The 24,044-nt window shown below is 42.1% G+C and overlaps 1 protein-coding gene across 1 annotated transcript in view; it reads right to left on the reverse strand.

Annotated features, from left to right (window-relative positions):
• Positions 1-24,044, reverse strand: part of LOC126268010 (uncharacterized) — a 315,334-nt gene that overhangs the window by 25,715 nt on the left and 265,575 nt on the right. The window contains exon 10 of the mRNA XM_049973418.1: positions 4,496-4,610. Coding sequence (XP_049829375.1) covers positions 4,496-4,610 — 115 coding nt within the window. The remainder of the gene's footprint in view (positions 1-4,495; positions 4,611-24,044) is intronic.

A 24,044-nucleotide genomic window follows, 5' to 3' on the forward strand; every position in this document is an offset into this window, starting at 1 on the left:
TAAAGTGATGTTCCATCTCCCACTCAAACTCAACATCATCCTAGTCCATCGCTATGCCACTTATAATGCCAATTGTAGTGCCCCCATAATTTTACGATAGCCTGGAGACACTTGTGTTCCCACTGTTTTGAACACACATTACTTTAAAGCAGGGTGTAAGGATGAGCATGGGATACTGCACCCATTTATTGTTTGTGCAAGCGAAACTGGAAGGGAGATAATTCATCGGCGCTGGCAAGTGTTCAGCGTGACCTGCCAAGAATAAACAAATACGGCCCAGAAGCTCCGTGGCCGGCTGCAAAGAGTAATGTAGCATTGTACTGTTAAAAAACAAATGGAGAGACTCGAAATAGTGACTGTTTATTAGACGTTGAACTGCTGTTGGGAGTACGGGGACTGGATGTGGATAGTCAGCCACGATAAAAGCTTATGTATTAACTGTGTTAAAAAATGTGTAATTAACTGTTTCTGGGTGCCCGGTAAGATGTGGGCTTATGTCATAAAGTTTAGCTGTTTTTTTTGTACAAAGTGAAAATAAATATGTTCTGGTACATTGAATGATATTCCAAGAGAAGTGAATTTTTTAAATAAGAAGAGAGAGAGTGAAAACTTCCCCTTCCTAGCAGTGAAATCTTCGGAGAAGCGTCCAGTGCTAGCAGAAGACATTGGCGCTGCAAGAAATCAGAACCAGCATTCTTCAACAAGTAAGTCCACGAAAATGCTTAAACTGTATAGAGAGAGCTTATTACACCGGGCCACTGAAAGAACGTGGTGACCATAAAATGAAAGGACCTGAGAAAGAAGGGGAAATATTAAAGAAGAAGCCATAAGAGGAAAAAAAAAACCAGTTGGGAGTTGCCATAGAAACCGATAACAGTGAGGCTGAAGAGCAATTCCACAATACTTATCCAGAAATATCGTGTTGATAAATGGTGAAATGATTAAGGGATCAATAAAATCGCATAACACTGCAGTTAGCCTCAAATTGCCGACGATGCCGTCTACAAATGCTGGCGCTACTGCACACCAATGCCACCACCGCTGTACACCAACAACGATGCCGCATCACACCAACACCGATGTCGCTGTCCACAAAAACTGACACTGCCATCTACCTATGCCGATGCCGCCATCCACCAACTCCGACGCCGCCGTACACCAACACCAACATTGCATTACACCATCGCCGATGCAGCTGCCCACAAAAGCTGATGCCGTCATTCACCTATGCCAACGCCGCCGTGCACTGGTACTGACGTCGCCTTCCACCGATGCCGGGTGAGCTACTACTGACCTTAGTTTGAGAAGTGTGGGGGGTTGTGGAAATAAGCGAGTGTACTTTTAATGATAACTAGATTAAAGGCAAAACAAAACACAATGGAAAAAGAACATCAATCCATAGAGTCTGTTGGGGCTATGGGAATTGAAAAACAGGAGCCAGATTTAGGTGAATTAATGAGGTTTATCAAAGCACAGTTTGGATCACAGAACACAAAACAGTACAAACTGAAGGCAGAATTAAACTCTAAGTTTGAATCGTAAAACACAAAACAGGACGAACTGAAGGTAGAATTAAACTCTAAGTTAGATTTGCAAAACACGAAACTAGAGGCTCCTAAGTAATCAGATGCAAGAATGGAAAAAAGAATTGTGCGATTCCCCAAGTGAACAGACAAATATTTTATTTAAGGACTTAGAACAAAGAAATGAAGCTCATCTAAAAGGGTTAGTTCAAAAATTAGAATATAATGTAGACTGTAAATGTAGTGATTTGGAAACAATTTAACGAACAATATGACTCTTTGAAAAATGTAAGTAATGTTACATTTGACGTGGTCGAACGAGAATTAACTACACTAAAAACCAATGTCCAGAAACAAGATAAGTTGCTCCCCCTAGTACAGGCGCAAATTTCAGGGGTCAAACCATGGGTGGAAACCGTAGAACAGAACTTTAAAGAAAAGTTAATGAGGCAGAATTAATAGGACAAAAGGTTGAAGAGAAACTAAGTGTTGATATCTCTTCGCCTATAGCAACTTCCGATTTAGATAACACCAAGAAAGACTTAGAAACTTTGAGGAAAGAATTCAAGCTTATGCAGGAGAACCTAGAGAAAGGCACAGTTTCCCAAAATATTATATTAAATGAGGACATGATAACTGAATGGGGATGAAATTCACGCTTGTCGAGACAGTTTCCTAAATTCAAACCAGACAGGGAGGAACACCAGAAAACCCTATATTTAGTCGATCCTGTGACGGGAGAGGAAAAGGGAATGTATAATGGTAAGGATATAAAACAATAAGTTAAAAAAAAAAAAAGGGACGTTGACGTTCTGTGTCAACGGGAGGAGTGACGTCCACCGGTTCCCGAGTTGGGTTCGGTATTACTTCCACATTAGTTTTCCTACACCGAACTCCCTTCAAATCTTCAACTAGTAATCTATTTATAGCCCTTAAGCTGTCCTGTCATATTAGTATTAAAAGAGACCAATTATGACTACACGATTATGACTAATTTAAAGAGTCACAATAAACAGTAACCTCTAAGCATGAGATAAAACTAACAGGGTAACATTCTAACAGGAGATATAATATGATGGTACTGTTTAGGAAGAATGATACCTAGATGACATAAACTGAACATGTGTATGAACTATAGAGTGAAGTGACTAACTGAATAACTATTTGATTATAGTGTATATAATTTCTATTTTAATAGAATGTTTTACATTTTTTGTAAAGTGTGATGTCATTGGGGAGGGTTTACATCTAGTTCTGAAAGGGGTGGGTAGCATAGGCACAGACACGACCTACACACCACACCCTTCATACCATCCTTGCAAACAAGTGTGACTGGTTCTTCATCATTTGCCGTTCCATAGGAGTTGCTAAGATCTTTTCTTCGGGGACTTCAAAGGTGACAATGAGACAGGAGACGCCGAACATCATACTTCCTCCAGATTCTCACTTAAGTGCCGGTAAAGTGGGGATCCTGGGGAAGAGGGGTGGGAAGGGTTTCCTGTCTTTGGGGCTGTCTCCTTTCTTTCTTCGATCTTAGCAACCAATTCTGTTATTTCCTTTCTTACTTCTCTTAAGAGTACCAATCTATCTTTCCCTCTGTCCACATTCATATACTTCTATCGCTGAAGTCCTCCTCTTTTCTGTAATTTATAGAAATCTTCAACTAAGAACCTTAGTGGGCCGAAGAATCAGGACGCACGATCACACTTCCACACTCAAACGATTAAATACGAAGACGCAGACAAGTAATACACTGGGAGATGTAACAACCGTCACAGATATGGGGGGAAGTAGCGCTCAGGAAGGGCTCAAGCACATGTGAAAGTGCTAAGTAATGACGGTTGCACATCTCAAATGAAATGGTATAGTAAGCTTAAGCTAAACGAACAAGGGAGGACGAAGTGTATATCCACCTGTGTTCATAGCTATAGTAATACAAAGTAATATGAATGGAAATAAAAAGAAATAGATATTAAGCCAGAGGTATCGAGTCAAATAAGTTTCTGATGAATAATAGGATTGTGGAGACCATATAGCCCGAAGAAAAGAAATAAAGTTACAATCATGGACGAAACAGTTTTAAGGCTATATAAGTGAGCTGTAAGCAATGAAAAAGCGAAGAATTTAAGCAGGAGGGCTGAAGGACTCAGGAAGAGGAAATTTCAAATAAAATAGTGTGCAGAGAAGTACGAAAGAGGCAAGACTATGAATCATTGTTAGAGAAGATAGGGAGGGCTCCTCCAACATAAATGAAATGAGAGAAAGAGAGGCAGGTAGGCAGACTCAGAGGAGGCGGGCCTATGCTGTGTGGGCAGGGGCTCCAAAAAGGGGATTGACCTGTACCATAGTTTAGTATACATGGAAGGGGTCGTACCTACCCAAGGATGAGGAAGAAGATGTTTTCATAGTATCAACCCTTATGTAGATTGGAACCAAAAGGGAAAGGGTGGTATAGTGACCTGAGATTGAAGTTGAAAGTTTCTCCTGGTAAATTCAAATTCAAAAAATTTTTAAATAGAAAAGACGAGTCCTGCGCGAGGAGATAGAAAAAAGACAAAACTCCCAGCGCAACAATTTTTTTTCAGACACGGAAAACCGGTTGTTATCATCGCAACAGGTTCTTAAAAAAAAGTAAAGACTCTACTCAGCTTAACATTACACCAAGCCACCGCACAACCCGTGCCACAGGAAAACAACAACCTGGAGTTAACATCTGTATAAAATATGTACAGATAAAAGGAAGCACGATTTATGATTATTTTACAGAATGGTTAGCTGTATTAGGTATGGTGATCAAGGCTTCACACTTTGACAGATAAAAAAACTGGCTACTGCACTTAGTAATTGTGATAAATTGAAACAAGATAAACAACAGTTTTTAAAATGTGTAACAATAAATTTTATTCTGTATTTCCATATTTAAATAACTATCTGAGATACATTCGTTAAGATGACCACGGAATAACAGTTACCTCTTGTAAGTGTTTCTTGAAGAGAGAATTTTACATTGTCACTAGCTGATCTGGTGGTATTTCCATCTTGTGGCTCAGCAAGCGGAATTCTTGATGTCGAAGAACGTGGACTTTCCTAAAAATAAGGGAAAATTAGATTCTCACATGTGTATTAAAAGCTAAACTCTCTCATTATATTATGCAGGAGAAAGAGATATGAGCAACAACATTTACAGCAAGAGGAAGGAATACATCAACTATATTGTTACCTCTGTGTTAGATATCAGTAGTATCTTCTTAATCTTTGTTTCCACATGGTGCTTATAATGATGATTCCTGTTATTTTGTAGGATGAGTAAAGTGTAATCATCAGTGCCTCCACCTTCATATGCTCTGTTGGTAATGAAGAGAGTGACATTTCTCTTTTCTGATGTTATAAGTGTGCAAGTTGTTGGCACTGATTTATCAAAAGAGATAAACTGGCTGTTGTCTCAGATACTGTGTCATTAACTTTATAGGTTTATTCTGGTCAGTTTGTAATTTTCATCTTCTTTTCAGTGGAGCAGTATGACAGTGTATCGGGCATGATTAACGATCGAAGTTGTGCATGATTAATGAGCAAAGTATAATGAATGGCAAGTGGAGAGCTATATCTGGATACCCATTTCTCTGTGTAAAACTAAGAGGAAGCCAATGAAAATGACCATGAGGTGTGCAATACCTCCAAGCATTCTTGAATGAAATCATCAACTATTGCTAATGTTGAATCTCGTATGTTTCTGAAATACAAGTTTCCAGTTGTTAATGAAGGCTCAGGGAGAGCACTTCTGTGCCATTTATACATTGTGTGTTAATAAATGACTTAAATGAAGTCTTGTAGAATATTATCTAAGAGGAAATATTTATTATATATGTAAAATGAAATGATGATGTCAAGAACCAACATTTAACAGATTGTGAAGGGCTGACATATGAGCGGAACGAGGAATTGATTATGTTGCATCTATTTATAGTCCACCAAGCATCTACAATGGCAGCTCTATGATCTTTGGATGGCAGTCTGTGCTGCTCTGTTGTGGCATATGATTCTGCGCTTGTGTACACAGTTTATTCAGACAATAAAGCTGACGATGTTTCTTATTGTTGAGTTACTTCTCTTACCTCTAACGAGTATAAGGATAAATACCTACATTGGTGACTCCAAAAATTTGCAATGACTGCATACAAGGTAATTTTCACACTGATATGTTGCCAACCTACGACAATGTGATCTCTGCACACGTGACGTATGCTGAAATTTGCATGCACACCAACGACATCTGTTCTGGACAGTACAATGCTCCTCAACCAACTCTTCGACCGTCTATACACACAATTGTGCAAAGTGAGGTGCTCCACTACTGTGGTTCAATGTAGGATGCTAGTCCTGAATAAGTGAAAGAACCAAACAATCTACTGTGGGACATGATTGCAGTACCCGCCTCGCAGAAATAACATGCAAAGGATGAACTGCAACACTCTGGCTGTATGAATTCACATTTGTTTGCCCTGGACACTGCATCTTCTGCAGCACCTGCAAAATTTGTTTGATTCATCCTTGGTGCCACAGGTTGCTCAGATTTTAAATGCAAACACCCAGTTTCATCTGGACAGCCTCACACCTGGCCTCCAATTGTGAACATGTACTGCTAACTAGTGGTGTTGCAACTGTACAATTACATCAAGAACATTGCACCAAATACAGAAAACATATTACCACTGTTGACAAAAATGCTGGTGGCCATGCATCAAAGTATCAACTTCGGCGTCCTTCCTTCTTTACACTGGCTGAGCCCAACTGACTTCAACCAAAAACTTCACCCGATCACATCCAACTCTGACTTCACTGTGCTTGGCTGGAGCAACAACTTTCATACATCAAAAAACCCACTTCGTGCCTGCATAGAATGCCCCCATATGTGATGTGCCAAGCCCTGTGCAAAACACTGCTGTGCTTTCACCTGCACAGAACATTGTCAACACTGCCACACCCACGCAGTTGCCACACATAGCTGACTATGTCACACCCAAGCAGAATCTCTATCAGCATCAAGCAAAACACATCACTATTGCTGCTTATCGCAGTGAACTTCAACTGCCAAAACAAACGACTGTGTGCCAAATGACCACAGCCAATGTGCTGACATATCAAGGTGGGAGCACTTTGCCGACACTATGTGTCTCTGTCACCCAACTTGTGACTACCCAATAGTACTTGCAAGAAGTTCATCCATTTGAGAAGACTACCCTAGTCACCTCTTGTTCCGCATGGCAGTGAATCACTCCACTGACAACTACTGCTACCAGATTTTACATCTCTGATTGTGCACATGAATGTGATCTTCTCATCGACCCAGACTTTGGGGAGTGTTCCATAGGACTTCCACCTTTTTCTCATCCCAATTCTGATGTACCACCTTCTGACAGACATCAATTGACTCCCACCTGATGTCCAACCATTCCCACTCTTCCTCTCCAACTGTCACCGACAACTTCATCACTTTTCCCTTTCACGAGTTTGGCACAACAAGAGTGGACTCTATGACTGCATCTCCGACTTCAAACATGACCCGCAACAGATTACTAGCCAGTTTTTCCACTTCCTCTTGGCCTCTACTCCAACATGGACACTTATCACACAGGCCACACTGATCACAGTTCACACTGGCTAATATATTAGTGGCTCATGTCGGTAGCACTGTCCTCTCAACATATGCCATCATTTTGATCAGATCACAGAAAAGTCTGTGTGTGTGTGTGTGTGTGTGTGTGTGTGTGTGTGTGTGTGTGTGTGTGTGTGTGTGTGTGTGTGTTGGGTGGGAGGGAGGGTGGGGTGGAGTGGGGGGGGGGGGGGGAGGGGAGGGGTAATGTTTGAGTATGTCAATGTGGGTTCAAGGCCCAGCTAGTCCTTTCTAGAGCAATGGGCAGAGAGAGGCTCTCCCTCCAATCCCACTCAAATACAAACACAGAGTTAAACAGGTTATCAAATTTGTAGTACCATACACTTCCCCTCATAAATCATACAGAACAAGATGCATACTCAAATGAGTATATCAGCCATCTTCTGTCTGACATCATGGCCATGCACCTTCTCCTTGTACGATTAAAGTGGCTCTGCCTACTGTGACTCATGCATAGCCCATACAAGTATATTATATTTTCTGGCAGGCTCCAAACAAAGTACTCCAGGTAATAATATTTCCTATTCATGTTCACATTTGTGCGCATTGATGGTGTCTTGAGCCTCCCATTGGGAAGTGTGAACCACCAGTGGCTCACACTGGAGTTGCCTATCAGCCAGAGTGTACCACCAGTGGTTCACAAATGAATGTTTTGTCAGACAGCTGGAAAAAAAATAGAAAAAATTGCCACGTAATTTAAAATTTAATTAATGAAAATTTGATGTGTATCAATTGAAAGAAGTTATTTTATTTCATCTGAATATTATAAACATAAATAAACATAATATTATATACATAACTAAAACCACAGCATCAGGCTTCAGTTTCTCTTTTTTCCTTTGAACAATTTTACATCTGTGCTTCTCACAAGTAATCAGTATACACACTGGTCTTCTGTCAGCCCATTTAAAAAAAATTAATGTCACTACAATTTTCAAACATTATAATGTCACCCCATTTTTGTTATTGATTTTGCTTGTTGCATCAGAAATTCCTTTTTTACTCTGGCACTACTTTTCAAAAGATCTTCAGTCAAAAGAACACTCATGTAATCGCTATCAATAAATAATGTACAGCCCTCAATTTACTAATCTAATTACTGTGATAATCCTATGTTACCACTTATACATCACTAGTGACACATTGGCCTTAAACATAACAAGACACAGTTCTTGTCATGATTCAGCTTACCTGTGTTAGCACCTGACAGCATTAGTTCAGGTGCCAGGCAATCAAACAGCAATGATAACATCGCAGCAAGGTTGGCGCATGCAGCCAATGCACTTGCAAATTGGACTAGCAACCTACTTTTCATAATCCTGGAGTGGAGGGCTCTGCTCCTAATTCATTAATGTGCTCACTGGACTTCACTCTTGGGATAATTGTTACTCATTTGCACTCATCCTAGTTGTGTACACAGACTTTATATGGAACTTATAATCTGTTTTCTCATTAAAATGATTTGGTTATTATAAGTGTACTTCTATCTTGTATCAACTACCTTGATGATGTTGTCATCACAGGTCCTACAAACAAGGACAATCTTTGCAACCTGTTGCTTTTGTGACAGATCTTGTGGGATGCGGGTCTCTAGTGCAATTCGGATAAGTCGTATTTCTTCCAACACCTTACAGAATACTTCAGCATGTTATTTCCCGTCGGGGGATACGACCGACAAACAGTCATGCTGCAGCTACTGAAGCCCACGCCCTAATAATGTGAAGGAGCTCCAGCTACTTTTATGTAAAGTCACCTATTACTACAAGTTCATGATGCAGGCAGCTACAGTAGCATCGCCTCTCAGTCAAATACTCAAGAATGGAACATCATTTGCTAGGATGACAACCTGAGAACAAGTGTTCTGGAAACTGAAAAGTGGTCTGCATTCTGCTCCATGCATAGCCATACGTCAGCCAGGTTGCCAGTTTCTTGTCTCTATCAATGCATTGCAGGACAGCATGGGGGTTGTGCTGTCTCAATGTAATATGGTGGTTTGGAATGGCCAACTGCTTTTGCCTTGAAGACGCTCAACTTGGCATAAAAATTTACTCACAAATCAAGGAGGAAGCCTCACAGTTATTTCTGTAATCAAGAAGTTTCACGTGTTTCTCTATTATATCAAGTTTCGCCTGGTTATGGACCATAAACATTAAGTTTTCCACTTTAGCTCTGCCGCACCTCTGGCAGACAATGCGGCACACACATTTCAATGGTGGGCTCTGTTTCTCAGTTGTTATCACTATGAGATCTATTTTTTCCCAATGGCCCAGCACTCAAATGTTGATGCCCTCTGCCACTTCCCAATGGGTCTCGTCCCCCAGCTTTAACCAGCAAAAAGTACTTTGTTTCTATCTCAAAGACTAAGCTCAATGGACGGTGAATGGGTTTCCTATTACTGGCCCACATGATCACCTCAGATGCTGTACTTAACCAAGTGTGGCAGTACATTCAGCATGGGTGGCTGGAATGACATTTAGCTCATGCCTCAGATTCAGTTTGTAATTATTTTTTGCTATACCACAGACTGACTCTCACTGATGGTGTTACTTTGTTACCTATAGAACACACTGTGTTGTGCGTGGTCATTCCTGCATCCCTCAAGCCGGACATCCTTCGCCTCCTGACACTGTGCTCATTGTTGCATGTCGCAAACAAAGATGTCAGCCTGATGACATGCATATTGGCCAGGAATCAAGGCTGAGACTGAAAATTTAAGTGCTGCTTGTTCCAAGTGTATAGGTCACAAGGCTGACCCACAGCACTGTTACTCTCCCCCACTGCCAAGGGAGCATGTCCACTTCAATTTTGTGGGTTACTTTTTGTACGATTACTGGTTGGTGGTCATAGATGACTTTTCTCTACAACATAAACTGCTGCTTGACAACAGCGAAATCGACTGCGTGGGGCCTCACCAGTATCATTTGAGTGGGGAGACAAAACATCTTGTCCTGACTTTCAAGATGCATATGAAGAAGTAGATAGAGAAACCCCTGGCTGAAGATGCACTCATCCATTTTCTCATTTCTTATGCTGTGGTGTGAGAAGAGTCTTGTTGGACTGGTACACAGGCACTATCTGCGTGTACTTCTCAATCCCCTGCACCTGCCCTGCACCCTCCGTGGGCACCTCAGTCACTGCATCACATGCCGGGGATCCCCACATGAGCATATGCTTTTGGTTGCCATGAGTGCTGCTGCCTGGTGGTCACTCACAGTTAGGGCGGTCGGAGAATTTTCATGCTGCAGATGGAGAATATGTTGGTCACCTGCCGTCAAAACCAACTTCATCCATGGGTGTGAGATTGCCCTCTACTGCCACTGCACACTGCACACAGCTCTCGGGCCCTCCTCCCTCCTGGCACCCAGGTCCTCTCATCCTCTGACATGCTTGGAAACCCCTTCTCTGTTTTGGCATGCATTTTCTATGCTGAGAGCACTCATGCCTACTTCACCCTCCTCATATTTCCTTTCTAGCCTGTGCGCAAGCTTTAGAGGTTGAGAGCGGATGAGCTTCAGCAGCAACTGGTGGCACTGGATGGTCAGCAGGCACCGTACTGGCCAGCTTCTTCCTCCACTCCCAAGGCCCTGGATGTCTAACGAATCTCACTCTAGTGTTGGCACCCCCTACGGCTGGCTGCTAACCTGCAGGAATACCCTTGTGACACGACTGTCACCACCAGGGTTACTTATTACCCTAGTCTCTGATGCCAGCCAACAGGAGACCTTCTCCGCAGGCACCCACAGGCAGAGCCCCAGAAGATACAGATGCCACTTTTCTGGCTGCGGCACCATCCCAAGCTGCAGGAGAGGGACACAAAGAGATGCACCAAGTCACAGTCACCCTGTTAAGAGGAGACGGCTGCAGTAATCCAATGTTACCACATCTACTGCATCAGTGCCATGCTGACTCAACTTATTACAATTAAACTCAACCTGTGCAAGGGTTCATTCATTTGCTCACTGGATTCCTCTCTTGGAACGCTTGTTACTTGTTTGGACATGGCCTACACTGACTCCGTAAGGAACTTAAGATTAGTGTTCTCATTAACTGCTATGGTTATTCTACACTTACTTATTTGTGTGTGCTTCTACAATTACGACACGTAAAAATTTCAACATTGATAAAAAATGATCACATTTCTTGGAATTTTTTCTGTACATGCTCATATACATGCCATTTTTAGAACAAAATAGCCTAATTTTCAGTACCTGCCTACACCCATAATAAGCAATAAGTTAATACAAATACTCATTTTGCCTCTCATAATGCACTGCCAGGCTTGTTGATTTGAGTGAATCACATGTTTTTACACTAGGTCGATGGTTGTTTCCACAAAAGCCATCACCGAGGTGAACGGCAGCTCGAAACGTGCAGCATGCCAAGGGTGCTGGCTGGTGGGAGCAGTTTTATGCTATGAGAGACATTCTCCTGTGCCTGTGTGGGACCTGTGGTAGTAATCAGACACACTAACAGCTGCGAACCATCTGCATCCCTTCATGCTTGATGTTTTCCCTGATGGCAACATTATTTTTCAGCAGTACAACTGACTGTGTCTCAGAACCAGAAGCATCCTATAGTGGTTTTAGGAGCATTACAGTGAACTCATGCTGATGTCTCAGTGACTAAATTTACCTAATGTACATCCTATGGAATCCATCTGCGCTGCTAACGGGTGCCATCACCGCATACGCAAATCAGCAGCCCCATATTTATGTAAATTGCATGACCTGTGCATAGATATCTAATGCCACATACCTCCACAAACCTATCTACACACTGTCACATCCCTGATACCCAGAATCAGTGATTATTTTGTCCCAAAGTCTGACAAACAAGCTATTAAGCTGGTGGTCATAATGTTTTAGCTCATCATGTATTTCCGTATTCATTTCATCTATTATACAAACAGACAAAAATTAAAAAAGGACAAATGGCTACCATCTTTCGGCTTGCATGTATTGTAAAAATGTGTGGTTAGGATGAGCAAAGGGTACAACTTTTGTATAGCTTTCATCACAAAGTTGTATCAGTAAATAGATTACGGAAGGGGAGCCTGCAGAGAATGATGAAATTTACTTTATGGAAGGAATATAATTCAACAAAAAACTGCAAACACACTAAATACACTAGGAGTTATTAAAACTGTTACTTGTAATTCAATCAAAGTTGCAGTGAGAAATATCATTTATTTGTGGTGACTAGTTTTGGACATGATATAGCCATTTTCAAATCATCATCTCCGTTGTAAGTACTGGAATATTATACAAAATGCTTCTGGTCTAAGAGCACCAGAAGAATAGGAATCGAGGAGCATTTTTTAAAACTTGATAAATGCAAAAAAGTAAATTTTTAGGGAAAAACATTTTTTAAATATCACACTGAAATACTAATTACATAAATGAGGTAATTTAACACTTACATAACTTTTGTAGGAACAGTTTCAACTGTGTGTATATTTTTCTAAAATTATCATTGTTTATTTCAAAATAGAGGGACAAAGTCTTCAAGTATTTACCAAAGTCGATAAATGCAAAAATGAGAGTTAAAAGTTTTCTTAATCTACACATTCAAATTAATTTTTTACATTTTTTTATCTTTAATATTACCTTTAATATCTTTAATATTATCTTTAATATTAATTACAGAAGAAGCTACTTTATTGTTCATTTTGCTCAGAAATAAAATAATACACTACAAATGCTATTTAAATGCAACACAAACTACCGGCTACAACAAAACTAAACTGGTAACCTATTGGTCACTTTAAGCATTGTCCTTCTGCTACATTCAAATGCCTTGAAAGTTTTAAGACATACTTTTCCTTTTCTTTGCTGACCTTTCTTTTCCAAGGTAGCTGCAGTCCTCACTTCCGGGCTACAGTTTCTGGATATCTGTACCTCAAACTCTATAGGACTTCCATTGTAAGTTTCTGATACTGACAACAATACCATCTTCTTAGATTTTTCATAGGCCATCACATGCTGGGCAGTTATTTTGAAATGCAGCTTAGATGGTAGGGCTTTTAGTGCACTGGAACTGAGATTGCTTCCCAATCTTTATTTAGTATCTTGATATCATATTGTTCCAGCACTTTATGGTATTCCATCAGTAAAGGAATATCTTACTTTTGCAAGTAGTCTTTGTTCAATCTACCAAACACACTGTCAGGATTATAGATGTAATAACAAATAGGGAACTAATGTACCAGCTAATAAATTTTCTGCTTTTTTTTCCACGAAGGCCATTAGTGTGCATATCATTATCATATTTATATATAAAAACAAACATGCTGTAACTTACCAAACAAAAGTGTTGGTATGTTGATACAGACAATAAAAAACCACACAAACACATACACAAATTTCAAGCTTTCGCAACCCAAGGTTGCTTCATCAGGAAAGACGGAAGGAGAGGGAAAGACGAAAGGATGTGGGTATTAAGGGAGAGGGTAAGGAATCATTCCAATCCTGGGAGTGGAAAGATTCACCTTAGGCAGACATGTAAATGCAAAGAGGTTGGGCAGAGATGTCAGTCGAGGCGGAGTTGTTGAATGACAGGTGAGGTACGAGCAGCGGCAAGTGGCTGGGATGCTTCAATGTTTCTGAGAAAATCTAATAGAGCAGAGGCTACTATGTTGCATCCTTTTGATCCTTCTGTTTCAATCCAAGCATAAAAATCAACCCTTTCCTCTGCCTGGGCTCGGGAATGAATCATAATGCATAAATTGTATAGCCAAAATTGTTTTGAACAGATTACATCACCAAGGGCAAACAACACTGACAACAGAACTTCTAGCTGTATATATGGCGTATAAAGACACGGGAAGAATTGATAAAATAATAGAGAGGAACAACTATGCCAAGAATCTGAAACAAAAGGAAGAGTGCTAATAAGGACTACAGAAAAAAGTGTGATCAGCTATGGTAACAAAGCACACTGCTACGGAACTGTGCATGTGTGTTAAAAGAAAAAGATGTATCCCACAAGTACTGTGGCTGTTACAGTTACGAAGAGGTCTTGGAGAGTTTGGCAAAGGAGTATGGTGACGGGATACCAGTCAATGGATATTATGTCTGCTGCCTGACTCAGCATGCAGCCTACAGCAACATGCAGTTTGAGCTGCACCATGCAGTTCCGGGTCGCCAGCTAAACTGCACCAGCAGCACCATGATAGCTGATTGACGTGATATGTGTGCAGCACATTGGCACACCAACACACAGTTAAATAAAAATATGAAATTGATCACCAGTATGCAGTTCTCATCTTGGGGTGAGCATTGGTTAATACAGTTTTGAAGTACATTTGTTATTTTGGTAGTGTGAATAGAGTAAAGAAATTAAGTGATGATATTAGCTAAATGTAAAACAAAATGACATTGTGTAGGGAGTAGTATAACACACCAATAATTTTAAATTTAATAGACAGAATATACTTACGTTGATGAGAAAAAAAGCTGCCGAGGGACAGGGAATCAATATGGAAATTTAACTTGTGAAGTTTGAGGAGATGCTTGCTAGTAATAAGAAAACAGAAGAAAGTGATAAGAAAATACAGAAAGGCATTAAAACTCAGGGGGAGAACCTAACTAGACGAGGGAGTATAACTAAGGTAGAAAACAATAAAGAGAAATCAGAAGAAGATCTAAGAAACATATTCAGGAAGCTCATGAGGTTCTGAAATGAGAACTCAAAATGAGGTTAGGTAATAAATTAGATAAAAACTGTAATCATTAAAAGAGGAGATCTACACAGAAATTTTACAGTAATATGATTTGGTGAGCCGTGAAACACATGACTATATTGAAGAATTGTACACTAATGTAAATCTTTTACATAATTTCACTGAGAACGAATGCCAACATGTGAAGGATCAATTCTCAGAGGGACAAAACCATATAGAATTATTAAAACAGAGAAGTGAAAATGGTCTGGAGGGAAAAGTGCAAGAACTACTAGATGAAACATTTTGAGAAAAGGCAGAGAACTTTGATAGTATCATACTTCCTAGAGATGAGGCTACTCAACAAAACAGGAAATTAACAAGATGATGGGATAAATTAGCAAAAACAGGAAAGGAACTTAAAGAAAACCAGTCTCTGGTAAGAACTCACGACTCCCGTAACTTACTGGAAGAACTGAAATTAGGAAGCAGCATGAATTTGTATAAACATTTTCTGAGATTTAAACCTGATGGTGATGTATGATTACATCCTACTTACCTCTTGAGAGTATTTTCTATGTCCTCACCACATAAGTAGGAGGACTCTAAAAAGATACATTATGCACTGAGTTACTTGTTGGGGATGCAGTGGAGTGGCAAAACAATCACTCGAAAGGATTTACATCATGGTAAGATTTTCTCGAAAAATTTAAATGAAAATATTGGTCACAAGGATAGGCAAATGGGAAATGGGAAATGGACAAGGTGTATTTGATGCAGTACAGAAGAAGTCACAGTAGAAGATGGTTGGTTGGTTAGGGGGGGAGGAGGGGGGAGGGACCAAAATGCTTGGTCATAAGTCACCGCAGACAAGGAGTTTGCCGCAGACAAGAAGTCGCAGCAGACAACAAACCGAAGCAGAAACTGAAACTGTATTCGAAACAGTTTGGGTAAGACTCAGTATTAGTATCAGTATCAGGGGAGGGCATAAAATGATAACTGGATCCTTCTATCATCCAACAGACTCCCCTCCTGGTGTAACCAAAAAGGCAACAAATATACTTGACCTCTTACTGGATCCTTCTATCATCCAACAGACTCCCCTCCTGGTGTAACCAAAAAGGCAACAAATATACTTGACCTCTTTGAGGATGTTCTCATTGAAACTGGTATCATGGTGTAGCTGTGGCAACAATGATTACCAAATTACAAAGGACAACCAAAACAAGCAGAAAGAAATATATGTTCAGTTAACTAGATAGTCGTGTCATGTATCAATGAGGAACCTGAAATTTTCAGCACAGGGCAGGAGCACGTAGAAGAACTCTGTCTCAAGTTTAAAGAATAGTTGACCATGCACTGGATAGATATGTACTCAGTAGAACAGTTCATAATGGGAGGGACCCCTCCATGATATACAGTCACTGTAAAGAAACAGAGATTACTGCATAATAAGTGTAAAACAAAGTGTAGGGCTGTAGACAGAGGCATGTGATTGGCTGTCAAGAAAGCAATGCGTGATGTCTTCAGTTACTATTATAGCACAATATTGTCAAGTGATCTTTTACAGAATCCAAGGACATTCTGGTTGTATATAAAGGCTGTTATAGGCACCAAAGTTAGTATCCAGTCCCTAGTGAATGAGACAGGAACTGAAACTGGGGGTAGCAAGGAAAAATCTGAAATGCTTAACAACATTTTCAAATGTTCCTTTACAAAGGAAAATCCAAGAACATTGCCCCAATTTAATCCTCATACCACTGAAAAGATGAAACGAAATAAGTATGAGTGTCAGTGGTGTTGAACCACTAAAACTGAACAAAGCTCCAGAGTCCGATGGAATCCCTGCCAGGTTCTACACTGACTTTGTGGCTGAGTTAGCCTCTCTTCTAACTATAATCTATTGTAGATCTCTTGAACAAAAAACCATGCCCAGTCCTTGGAAAAAGAGCACAGGTCACTCCCATCTACAAGAAAGGTAGGAGAAGTGATCCACAAAACTACCATCCAATATCCTTGACATTGATTTGTTGTAGAATCTTAGAACATATTCTGAGCAAAAACATAATGAGGCATCTTGAACAGTGCCAACCAGTAAGGATTTCGAAAATGTCAATCATGTGAAACCCAACTCAACCCACAATTTTCTCACAGGACATACTGAAAGCTTTGGATCAAGAAAATCACGTAGGTGCTGTATTTCTTGATTTCTGAAAAGCATTTGTCTCATTACATCACCTACGCTTATAGACGAAAGTACGATCATAATTGGGTATCAAGTGAAATTTGTGATTGGACTGAGGACTTTTTGGTAGGGAGGACACAGCATGTTATCTTGTATGGAGAGTCATTGTCAGATGTAGAAGTAATTTCAGGTGTGCCCCGGGGAAGTGTGGTTCAAATGGCTCTGAGCACTATGGGACTTCACATCTGAGGTCACCAGTCCCCTGGAACTTAGAACTACTTAAACCTAACTAACCTAAGGACATCACACACATCCATGCCCAAGGCAGGAATCGAACCTGCGACCGTAGCAGTCACGCGGTTACGGACTGAAGCACCTAGAACCACACGGCCACTGCGGCTGGCCCCGGGGAAGTGTGTTGGGACCCTCACTGTTCATGTTATATACATTAATGACCTTGCAGACAATATTAACAGTAAAATCAGGCTTTCTGCAGATGATGCAGGTATCTATGATGAAGTATTTTCTGAAAGAAGCTGCATAAATATTCAGTCAGACCTTGATGAGATTTCAAAGCAGTGCAGATATTGGCAACTTGCTTTAAATGTTCAGAAGGAAATTTTGCACTTCTCAAAACAAAACGTAATATCCTATGACTATAATATCAGTGAGTCACTGTTAGAATTGGTCAACTCATTCAAACACCTGGATGTAATACTTTGTAGGGATATGAAATGGAATGATCACATAGGTGCAGTCGTGGGTTAAGGAGTTGGTAGACTTCGGTTTATTGGTAGAAAACTAGGAAAGTGCAATCAATCTATGAAGGAGATTGCTTACAGATAACTTGTGGGACCAGTTCTAGAATAGTATTCACGTGTGTGGGACCCACACCAAATAGGACTAACAGGGAATATTTAATGAATACAAAGAAGGACAGCATGGATAGTCACTGGTTTGTTTAATCCATGGTAGAATGTCGCAGGGATATTAAAGAATCTGAACTGGAACACTCTTGAAGATGGATGTAAACTATCCCAAGAAAGCCTGGTAACAAAGTTTCAAGAACTAGATTTAAATGATTACTCTAGGAATATACTATGAGCCATTACGTATCACTCACATAGGGATTGTGAGGATAAGGTTAGAATAATTACTGCACACAGAGAGGCATTCAAACAATCATTCTTCCTGCACTCCATATGCGAATGGAAGAAACCTTGAAATGACAGTAGTTCATGGGATAGGTTTAAAAAGTATACACCATGGCACATTACACAATCTAAGTATTTGGACAACCCATTCAAGAAGTACACTTAGAAAAGGTATTAGTTAACATTTATCTCACTATGCAGATAAAGAAATTTTGTAGAGAGACTGGTCAATGGAAAATGAATTACCCCCTTTTTAGAAGGTTCAGATACCATGAACAGTGTGAGAGTAAACCAAAATTAAGAATAGACAAACCATGACAACAGCAGACCTAATTCAAAATTTCAGAAAAGAAAGATGCACAATTTTATCAAGCAATAAAGTACATGTGGGGCAAGAATAAACAACAGAATAATAGGGTGAAAAAATGCAAATATACAGATGCTTAGTAATAGTGGAAGGAGTGTTCATACTGTGACATAACAACAGGCACTGTCACGAGCCACATTAGTAGTGGAAAACTGACAGTGTCCTGGTCAAGGGCCAGAATTTAGAATGTATCAAATTAAGATCAGGCCCATACATAGAAAAATTAGTAGCATTTACCAAAAATCTACCAGAAAAGATATGTGTTGTGACAGTGCCACCACATTTAACAGTGCCGCCATGACAGTACGCGCAAACGGTAATAGAGGCGCTCCGCAACTCGGCTGAGCGCACGAGCGTCACCTAGCTACGAACGGCGCATGTCACGGCACGGCAGTCGAATATGAGATACTGAGTTGAGATCATGTAACCAGCTATTGTTCCTAAGTGAGAGTGTTAGAATATCCACGCAATATTGGTGATTAAAGGTTATAACACTTTTTGGCGACGAGGTCGGATATTTTCACTGCATTGTGGATTTGTGTGTTCGTGACAGGGTAGACATGGAACAGCTTATGCAAGCGCTTACTGAACAACAAACACAGCTGACGGCTGCGATTCAGGCGTTGTCGACGTCGCTTACTCATCGTCTGTCTTCCTCTTCTCCGCTTCCATTCCCTCCTTACAACGAGGCCGCTGAAGACTGGGAAAATTATGTGAAGCGTTTACGGCAACACTTCTTGGCTTTCGGCGTTGTCAACGCTCCTATGTGTAAGTCGTTATTTCTATCTTGGATTTCCCCACGGATCTATCAGCTACTATCTCAGTTAGCCCCTCTGCGGGAACCTGCCTCTCTATCCTTCCAAGAAATGTGCGACTTAATGTCTAACTATTACTGAAAAAACACCCACGTCGTTGCCGCCCGCGTGGCGTTCTACCGGTGTCGTAAACAGCCCCATCAGTCTTACCGGGCTTGGGCGGCGGAACTACACTGTCTGAGTAGGAAATGTCAGTTTGTCACAGGCATACATCATGAGTCTTATGCTGATTCAATGGTTAGGGATGCTATTCTACGGCTTGCTCCTGATAAAGAAGTTCGGCAATGGGCCCTACAACTGCCAAACCTGTCATTGTCGGAAGTTCTAAGCATCGCTCAATCCCGTGAAGTGTCTCACGCCGCTGGTGCACAAATAGACACGTGGTGTGATGTAGGCGCTGTACAGTCAACTTCCGAGACGGACAATTTGCCTGTTTCACAGGAGAACGAAGATGTGGCAGCGGTTCACTCGCGTAAACAATGTCGCATTGGGCTCGCGTAAACAATGTCGCATTGGGCTGCAACGCTCGCAGTGAAAACAGCAACCACAGAAGCAGGTTCGTTCCGCACTTCCTTCTTGTTCACGTTGTTTCGTACAGCATGACAGGGCCGCGTGTCCAAAACGTTGGGCTACGTATAATTCATGTAGGAAAAAAGGCCACCTTGCTTCTGTGTGTCAGTCCCTTAAAGTTCTCGTCGATGAGGACGAGGCATTGGACATGGATGTTCACTGTGTGCTTTCTCAAACAAATAAGTTATTTATTACTGTTCGTGTTCTGGATAAAGACATCTGCATGCAAGTGGACACTGGCTCTGCAGTAATTCTCATTAATTCTCGCATGTATTTGGAGTTGGGCTCCCCTCCTTTGTCCCCAGTTATGCGAAATCTGAGAACTTATAATAAACAAAAAATTCCTATCATTGGCCAGTTTGATGCTTCCACTGCCTACAAGTCTGTTGTTAGGCCCCTCACATTTTACGTGGTGGATCATGCGGGCACTGAAAACCTGTTTGGTTATGATGCTTTCCATTTGTTCGGGTTCTCCATTGATGATGATGTGCACCTCATATCTGAGGATTTCCGTATCAACAGCTGGATGGATTGTGTTCTGAATTTTCGTCCCTAGTCTCTGCTGGTCTGGATTGTGGCAAGGATTTTGAAGCCCACATTACTCTTAAACCTACGGCTCGCACTAAGTTTTTCCGGGCACGCCCTATTTTGGTGACGTTGCGTGCACCTGTCAAGGTGCAGATAGACAGGTTAACAGCTTCAGGGATTTTCCTTCCTGTCACCTCCAGCGAATGGGCATCGCCAATCATGGTGGTTTCTAAACGAAACGGGAGTCTGCGATTGTGTGGTGATTTTAAAGTCACTGTCAACACTCAGAGCCTCATTGACGCTTATACTCTTCCTCGTCCTGAGGAGTTATTTACCAAGCTCGCTGGGGGCTAGTTCTTTTCCAAACTTGACTTATCGGAGGCTTACCATCAGTTGCCGTTGGATGCTTCTTCCAAGGAATTTCTCGTAATCAACACTCCTTGTGGGTTGTATCAGTACCAGCGGTTACCATTTGGCGTCGCTAGCGCGCCGGCCATTTTTCAGCGGTTTTTTGAACAGCTCACAGCTTCCGTTCCCGGCTGCATAAACTATCTGGATGACATTGTTGTCACGGGGGCCTCCACTGAGGAGCACCTTCGCAATTTACGTTCACTGTTTCGAGTTTTGCATTCGGCTGGATTGAGGTGCAATCTGGAGAAGTCACAGTTCTTCCAACCCTCCATTGTGTATCTTGGTTTCCACTTGTCCCGTGGGGGTATATGTCCTCTATGTCAGCACGTTGCGGCCATTAACGCTCTACCCCAGCCGTCTACGGTCAAAGAACTTCAGGCGTTTCTAGGCAAGATCGCTTATTATGACAAATTCATTCCATCTGCGGCGGCAGTAGCTCATTCTCTGCATCAGCTGTTACGAAAAAACGTCCCTTTCTGTTGGTCCGACGAGTGTGAGCAGGCTTTTGTCCACCTGAAGGCTCATTTGCAGTCAGCGCCTTGTCTGGCCACATTCCGTCCGGGTCAGCACTTGGTTCTGGCGACTGACGCGTCACAGTTTGGCCTAGGGGCTGTTCTCGCCCATCGGTATGAGGATGGGTCGGAACGACCCATCACCTATGCTTCCAAGACCCTCAATGATGCGCAACGGCGTTACTCTCAAATCGAAAGGGAGGCGCTCGCTATCATTTATGCTCTAAAAAAGTTCAGCTTTTTTTGTATGGTTCTAAGTTTCACCTCATCACTGATCACAAGCCGCTGGTCTCTCTATTCAGCCCATTGGCGTCGCTTCTGGATAAGGCAGCTCACCGACTGAGACATTGGGCCTTATACTTGTCTCGTTTTCACTACGAGATTCACTATCGCCCCACGGCCCAGCACGCCAACGCTGACGCATTGTCGCGATTGCCGATGGGCCCTGACCCGGTTTCCACATTGATGAGGAAGAACGTCGTGCGGTCGAGGGTTTTCCACTTACAGGTTTGCAGGTCGCGTCGGCTACCCGGTTCTGCGTCAGGTGATCGTTTTTGTTCAACGAGGTTGGTCAGACAGGACCAAGGGCCGGGCATCAGATCCCCTTCACAACTACCATGCCTTGCGCCTTCATCTGTCTGTTCGTGATGGTGTTGTTCTTCTGGCCACGGATGGCGCATCTCCACGGGTCGTGGCACCAGCCTCTCTTCGCAAAGATGTTCTCAAACTGTTGCGCGAAGGCCATTGGGGTATTTCTCGGACTAAGTCCCTGGCCCGCAGGCTTGTTTATTGGCCCGGTACTGATTCAGACATCGCCCACGTGTTTGCTGCGTGTTGTCAGTGTGCTCAACAACTGGCTGCACCTCGTACAATGCCCTCCCCGTGGCCTGATACGGCGCAGCCATGGGAACGGGTGCACACTGAGTTTGCTGGCCCCTTCCTCAGTACTTATTGGCTACTGTTGATTGACGCCTTCTCAAAGTTTCCGTTTGTTGTTCGATGTCCGTCACCCACCACTCAGGCAACAACGTTGGCTTTGTCCAAATACTTTGCGCTAGAAGGTCTTCCATCCACAATCGTCACGGACAATGGCCCTGAGTTCTCTTCGCAGGCCTTCCGTGATTTTTGTACTGGACAAGGGATTCATCATGTTACAGCACCGTCCTTCCATCCGCAATCGAACGGGGAGGTCGAGCGCCTTGTCCGCACTTTCAAAAGCCAGATGAAAAAATTCCTTAGTGATTTTCCCACAGATGACACACTCTGCTGCAATTTCTGAGTTCTTATCGCTTCACGCCTCTGGGTAATCGCAGCCCTGCTGAACTCTTGCACGGCCGCCAACCGTGCACTCTACTGCACCTGCTTCACCTTGTCAGGCCTTATGCTGTGTCCTCTAGTGCGGGAAAATACTCAGTGGTCGCCGACGTGTGGGCACGAGGGTACGGATATCGCCCTAAATGGATTCCAGGGGTGGTCAATGCTCTTCGCGGCCGCCGCCTTTGTGAAATACGTACGGACGACGGCACGGTTGTTTGCCATTATGACCAGATGCGCCCACGAGTGGTGGCCACACCAGTGCCACCGCTCCTTCCTTCACCTCCACCAGCCCGAGAAGCCAGTCCTGTCGCTGCTGCCGATCTACCGTACATGTTAATGCAGCCGACATCGCTACCGTTTCCGAGTATGCCGGAACCGGCTCCAGTCGCGACGCCGCCTTCTCCGGGACCCATCTCGCTGGAGCGCACCCCTAGGTCTATGACACCTATGGATGCTGCTCCGGAGTTTTCACCCATCATCTCGTCCAGGAGGCACGTTCCACGCACGAGCTTCCATCCTGGAATTTTTCGACCATACTCTCGTGTCTCTCCGCGGGATCTTCTCGAGGCCTCACAAGAGGCCATGGATGTATCCGCACTGTCCATGTCTCCAAGGAAGTAAGTTTTTTTCTTTTCAAGGAGGGAAAAGTGTAGTGACAGTGCCACCACATTTAACAGTGCCGCCACGACAGTATGCTCAAATGGCGATAGAGGCGCTCTGCAACTCGGCTGAGCGCAGGAGTGCCACCTAGCTACGAACGGCGCCGGCCGCATGTCACGGCACGGCAGTCGAATACGAGATACTGAGTTGAGATCATGTAACCATCTATTGTTCCTAAGTGAGAGTGTTTGAATATCCACGCAATATTGGTGATTAAAGGTTATAACAATATGATTACTAGAGAAGGAACATAAAGATGATGACGAAATTACTAAAACCATTGATAAAGGATTAGTGAATAATTATGAAATCGAGATATATGTTGAGTCAGAATCTGAAATTTGTATTGTTTGTGAATCTTTATTTGAGGTATTGAAACAAAGAATATAATATCATATACTTCCAGTAACTGGAGTATGTGTTACTGACATTAAAGGGGCTAAAAAGAAACATATCAAACAAAAAGTAAAACTACGGCTAAGAATAAACAATTTTACTTTTATGCAGACATGTTTAGTAGAACATAATGTTAACATACAGTTGTAATTTGGGATTGACTGACTCATTAAGTATAACGTAAACTTAGATTTTTGCAATCAAGAAACTAATATGTAACTATAATAACTAGGTGTATAAGATACCATTAAAAATTAAAACATAGTAGACATGAG

The sequence above is a fragment of the Schistocerca gregaria genome, chromosome 4 (assembly GCF_023897955.1).
Source record: "Schistocerca gregaria isolate iqSchGreg1 chromosome 4, iqSchGreg1.2, whole genome shotgun sequence".
NCBI lineage: Eukaryota > Metazoa > Arthropoda > Insecta > Orthoptera > Acrididae > Schistocerca > Schistocerca gregaria.